The sequence below is a fragment of the Monodelphis domestica genome, chromosome 2 (genome assembly GCF_027887165.1).
Source record: "Monodelphis domestica isolate mMonDom1 chromosome 2, mMonDom1.pri, whole genome shotgun sequence".
Classification (NCBI taxonomy): Eukaryota; Metazoa; Chordata; class Mammalia; order Didelphimorphia; family Didelphidae; genus Monodelphis; species Monodelphis domestica.
Genome location: NC_077228.1, coordinates 391,273,521 through 391,279,520, shown reverse-complemented (window position 1 = coordinate 391,279,520; position 6,000 = coordinate 391,273,521). Strand labels below are relative to the sequence as shown.

Below are 6,000 nucleotides of genomic sequence, written 5' to 3'. Positions count from 1 at the left end.
AACAAATTGTCTCTACATAAAAATGTCAAGATTTTGACTACCTAACATTAAACCCCTAAAATATCTCATAGTCGATTTTTTTTTTAAGGATAAGGTCTCATTAGGGTTTATGATGACAGTGGAATTCATTTGCCTAAGGAAGTATATGTAAATAGTTATACTGACTGACAAAAAATTATGAGCATTTATTAAGGGATAGATATCCTTCAATACATGTCTGTACGAACACCAATAAGCAAGGAAGTCGCTGCCTTCAGAAAGCTTACATTCTAAATCTAGGGAAATAAGACTTTTGGGTCTGGTGCAGGAAGATGGAGGGAGGGGAAAGGGACACTTGAGGAACTGAAGGGGAATGGAATAGAGGTCTGGGTCAAGGGAAAATATGGCAAAAACTCCCCTAAGACTGGGAAACCAGTGGTGGAATTCAAAGTTCAGTTGAGAGATAAGGATGAAGTTCATGACTGAGGAGCAGACGTACTAAAGAATGCCAAGAAAGAAACAACAAATTTTATTTCTTTTGTGTTTCTTTCCATTTTATACCATTCAGATTTTTGAATCATGTTGCATCCCCTAAAGTGATTCCAAGTTGGAGGGCCCCATAGTTAAAAAGTTTAACTGTTTTGAAAGCCTTTAGGGACTTCTGCTCTAAGTGTTACCCGTTCTCCTAATTTCTCTTTTCCTCTCCCAAAGTGCATCCTCAACAGTTCCATCTGGCCTTACCCCCTCCCGCCCCCAGGATCCCCTCCTTTCCCTTTGAGTCCCTTCTACCCACTGGATTCACTCTTTTCCAATGGATTCCCGCTCCCTTCTAGAGCCCCTCCTTCACAGAGATCCTTCTCCCTCATCCTCCCTCGTCTTCCTTCTTCTTCCCTCATCCTCTCTGCAGTTTTTTCGGGCTTTTTTTATGTTTGGGTCACGCCTGCAGAAAGAGAAAGGGGCGGGGACTACTTTCCCGTAGATGTTTACGTCATCACGCTGACGCAGTCGTCCTTCTTACGGTGCTAACTCGCTCCTTCTCCCTTTCCGCGGCCGTGAGCCTGTGACCGCCGAGCTGGGTCGTTGGGAAAGGCGGAGGCGGCGACGGCTGCGTCGTCCTCGTCCTTGTCTTCATTGCAATCTGGGTCCGCTTTCGTAGGTGGGGACTGCCGCGTCCCTCTCTCCCTAAAGTAAGATGGTTTGCTTTTTGGAAAGACTGATAGGCCCCGCCCCCAGCCTGAGACCTTCTCTGTGGCTGGGCCTTTGCCCCGCCCCCCGGGGGGAAGGGAGCGGTGGGGCGCGCGTGCTGCTTGCGCGCTTGGTTCCTTGGTCCTGGGCCTTTTAAATCATCTGGCTCTGGTCTTCTCACAGATGGCCCACTTCTCCAGCGAGGACGAAGCACAGCTCCAGTCCATGCTCAGGCAGTTACTTCAGAGCGTGAAGGAAAAAATCACGGGCGCCCCCTCCCTTGAATGCGCGGAGGAGATCCTCTTGCACCTGGAGGAAACTGATGAAAATTTTCACAAGTAAAGATTAGTTTGGTATTTAAAGCTAAAGCCCTGTCCGATCTATAGAAAATTGAAAAGGTCTCTGAACTAAACTTGCTGTTACTTCCTTCCCCTGCACAGTTGCACTTTTTCCTGTCCCCTCTATACAAGCTCTTATGAAGGGTGTGTGAATCCCTAGGATGAACTCTTACTATTACTTTAAAAAAAAAAATATGTGTGTGTGTGTGTGTGTGTGTGTGTGTGTGTGTGTATATTTTTATATATATCTTGCTCCTCTTCTTCCACCTCTCAACTTCATCTCTTCACAGTTGCCTCCCTGCACAATTCCTCCCACTGCTCATCCACCCACTTATCTCTTCAAAGATGTTTTAGTATTATCAGGCCTAAATAGCTAATCCTTTCCTGGGTGTGTGTGGAAGGAAATGTTGAGGGAGAATTAGAGTTCCCAAAAAGTTTTAGTGCAATTTTAAGTTTTAATACTTTTATATATTTGTAGCTTTTTAATGTCTTTAATAGCTTACAAATTGAACTAAGATTTTTCAGGATATCCTGTAAAATACTTCAGAAAATTGAAGGATCTCATTTTTTGAGTCTAGTCAGCACAGAGGGAATGACTATCCCAAAGGAGTGCAGTGTTTTGTTCTTGTTGATTCAGTAATTGAAGGATTTTATTTCTTTACCAAAAGATCAGGGTAATAGAGCTTCAGTGGAGGACTAGGTCTTTTTGATTGAGCTCTATCTTATAACTGGAATGGAAATCTTTTAGTAATTTTAAAAATTTGACTTCAAGGTAACAATTTTTTTAAACTCTTCAAAATCACCCTGACTTCAACAAGGTAGTTATTTTTCTACCTCTGGAGATTTCCTATTATATTAATGATTATTTGTTGTATTGCAGCTAGAACCCTTATCTATCTTTTAAACAATGGAATTTTATTCTTGAGATTTGTTAAAAAATTTTTTCTTGGTTGATGATTGTTTTTCATCTATATTTATGATTATGTACCTCTCAATCTACTTGAATATTTACTCATTTCAATTTTCAGTACAGACTATTAGATGATAGGTATTTTTTTGAGAGTTCAGAGAGAATTAATTTTGTTTAATTAGATTTGGAATTTTTAATTTTGCTATATGTATCAAGAAAAAAATCAAGGAAGACTCGGGTTTAGTTCAATTTTTCCTTAGGCAATACAATTATTTGGATGATATATGATCCTGAACAAATCTTAAAGCTAAATACAAGATCTGTTGTGTTGTGTCACATGCTTGAGTTCGTTTTTTGTATTAATTGATGCTAGTGGCTTAGCTGGACTTATAAGACCAGACATTTAGGTCTATAAACTATTTTACATACATTTATCTCATTTGATTATCAGTACTCAATTTTAAAATATAATTACATATATTTTATAAATTATTACATATGTTATGTATAAATACTACATATATATTACAAATATAATCATTTTACAGATTAGTAAACTGAAGGTTAGAGATATTGTAATTTTTTTTTTCCCTGGTTTATACAGGTAACAAATTTCAGAAGAAGGGTTTGAACTCAGTTCTTCCTAATTTCAAGTTTTTCCTTTAGCCACACTAACCTTGCCTGCAACCTTCTAATAATGTGGCATGTCTTCCCCCTCACACCCCCCCCCCATTTTTTTTTTCGGGAGGAAGGGGCATAATTCATGAAGTAAGTATATATCATTTAAATATTAAGTGTCTTAGATTTTGAAACAAAAAGGTAGCTCAGAAGTGGAAATTACTTTTTGAGGTTTGGAATTCAAATTTCCCTCTATTCTGCCTAGGAAAGGGAAAGGAATTAGCATCTATATAGTATCCAGTATGTATTAGGTATAATGCTAAGAGATTTTTACAACTATTATTTCATTTATTTTTCACAACAATCTTTCAAGGAAGATGTATCAATTATCCTAATCTTACATTTGAGGAATTTGTGTCCAGAATCACACTCTAGGAAGTGGCTAAGGATGCATTTAAGCTCTGGTCTTTCCAATTTTAGGGCTAGAGCTTTTCTCTATTGCTTGAAGAGTTTGGGATCCTCAATACCCTTTCAGGAAATCCACAGCATTAAAACTATTTTCATGACCTAAGATGTTTTAATTTCAAAAATGAATTTTAATAATTATGGTATACAAAAATAATTTCTTTTAAGGGAAAAGAGGTCTTGAGCCTCCAAAGTGTGATAATTACTGCTCTATGAGAATAATACTGGTTAGATTTCCAGACCTGCCCACAAAGTCCTTTTCAAGTGAGCGCATAACTTAAATGTAGCCTAATGTGCTAGATTGATGCTGGGATTCTAAGAGCTAGTCAGGTGCATCAAGAAAGAGGAAAGTCATTTCTCTTTACTTTGCTTAGATCAGGGTTGAGTATAGAAAAATATTTTTGAAAAGAAAAAAAAAATTCCCTTCTTTCTGCCCTCTTCCCCCATTTGAATCTTGTTGCACTTCTTGTCTTGGGACCCTATAATGGTCATTGATTTGCCCTTCAAAATACTCTGTGCTCTAAATTTATCCACTTTTCATTTTTCCTCCTCTTCTCTCACCTCCCTCCCCCAGGTTTCTCTTCCAGTTGTTAAGACTAGCTATTTTAAAGCTGTTTCTCAGTTAATACTGTATATTTACCAGAGTTATTTGCATTTTTGTAAGACTTTGTTGATACATAGCTTTCTAATTGGTGAAATTTCCAGACACAAGTAGCAAACTGGTGGGGAAAAGTTGGGGCTGACAAGGCTGGCAAACTTGTCCTCATTTTTGGACCAAGAGGCAATCACAGAACCACTCTCTCTCTGATAATCTATCTGGCCTATCAGGCCTGAAGTTGCAGTTGGAAAGTAGTGGGTGGAGATTTCCCTTTTTTATGTATACCTTTTTTTATACAGACTTTGTGTGAAAGCAAATTTGTATAATATAATTTAGGGGCTAATAAACTCTTATTGAAAATGAAGTCTTCCATTTCTGGACATGAACTTTAGTGCATTTAAGTATACATTAAAGACACCTATTTTCTTATGAGGCTCCTGCTTATAAAAATTTCCCATCTTATATACAGAAACTAAAGCAGAACATGAGTATTAGTAGCTAATAGTATATAAATAGGCAATTTTTATTATATCTTGGAAGGATACCTAAAGTATTAATTTTTTAAACTGTATAGTTTTTCCTACTCAAATGTTCTTGTGTTTAAACACTTTGATTTTATTGTACATAAATATGTTTATACTAAAACTTGACTTTATAAAATTCCGAGTATCTATTACTGACATTTTGCTGTATAGTTTACAGCAGTGGTGTCAAACTAAAATAGATGGAGTGGGGCACTAAATTCATGCATAAGGATTCTCTCAGGCTGAATATTGACTTCGTTTTAAAAAAAATATATATATATATATATTTTTTTTTTGCATTTTTCATTTAATAAGTATTTCTCAATTTTTATCTGGTTTAGGCAGCACTTAAGAGTGTTGCAGATGATATGTTTGGCACCTCTGATTTACAAGATGAAATTTTACATACTTTTTACCATTAATATCCTCTGGTAGTTCGATGCTAACAATTTTTGGGGGGAGGAGGCCTTATTTCTGATTTAATTAGTGGAGGAAAGCCCTTTATTTCAATTAAATGGTTGGTAACTGAAAAAAATTAGATGCCTCAGGCAGTGAGTGACTTTTCTTGTGTCATACAGACATTAGGTATATATTACAGGCAAGACTTGGACTGAGAAACAAGAGCCTGCTGCCTATCTACTTTGCTCTCTGACTACAGCTGAGATCTAATATACCACACAGCCTATTTGCCATCTGAATAAACAACTATGAGAAACATTGTTTCATATAGTTAACTAAATATCTTTAAAGGTGATAACCAAACCTACCTTAAACTTGGAAAAGGTATTGCATTATAATAAAATAGTTTCCTTTCCTTCGATTGGAAATATTAATTTAGTAATGAGTTTACTACAGATTATTGTCTAATATATCATTCTGTAGTCATCAATTCTATAAATTAATGTAGCTATGGTAATTTTTTCAGAACTGTAACATTTAAAAAAGATATTCTCATTGTAAGTTATTTAGGAAAAATCTTAGAAGAAAAGTTATAGAAGAAAAAAAAACAAGGTTCAATTAAACTATTATTAAGTACCTCCTATAAATTAGTGACATTTTCCTGTGCAAATATAAAGAAAATTGACTATTATAAACAGTACACAAAAAAGAACAAGAGGGCTTGGATATAATTGTTCACTAGACTTCTTTTTCACATGGGACAAATGAGTTGGCCTCTCGCAGATAGACCTATTAAAGGAATATTCTATATAAATGATCAAGTTTTCTCTCAAGTTCTAAGACTACTTTGAAAAAGATTGACAAAATAAGTTTCACTCTTTTGAAACATTGCAATTGTATCATTTTGGGTAAGTAGTTTGCAAAAGGCAACAAATATAATTGGATAATTACATATTATACATGTAGAGAAAAAAGAAACATACT

General features: G+C 35.9%; 1 protein-coding gene across 6 annotated transcripts in view; it reads left to right on the top strand.

The window, feature by feature from the left end:
- Positions 1-956: 956 nt before the first annotated feature.
- Positions 957-6,000, top strand: part of TBC1D32 (TBC1 domain family member 32) — a 246,750-nt gene continuing 241,706 nt past the window's right edge. For 4 of the 6 annotated variants that reach the window (XR_001627115.2, XM_007484498.3, XM_001379912.5 and 1 more), the window contains exons 1-2: positions 957-1,166; positions 1,348-1,502. Coding sequence is in view for 3 of the 6 variants with exons in the window: in XM_007484498.3 (XP_007484560.1) it covers positions 1,348-1,502 (155 nt within the window). In the remaining 3 variants the exon portion in view is untranslated. Of the gene's footprint in view, positions 1,167-1,347; positions 1,563-6,000 lie in introns of those variants that run through there. The other 2 variants (XM_007484500.3, XM_007484499.3) reach the window with 2 other exon arrangements.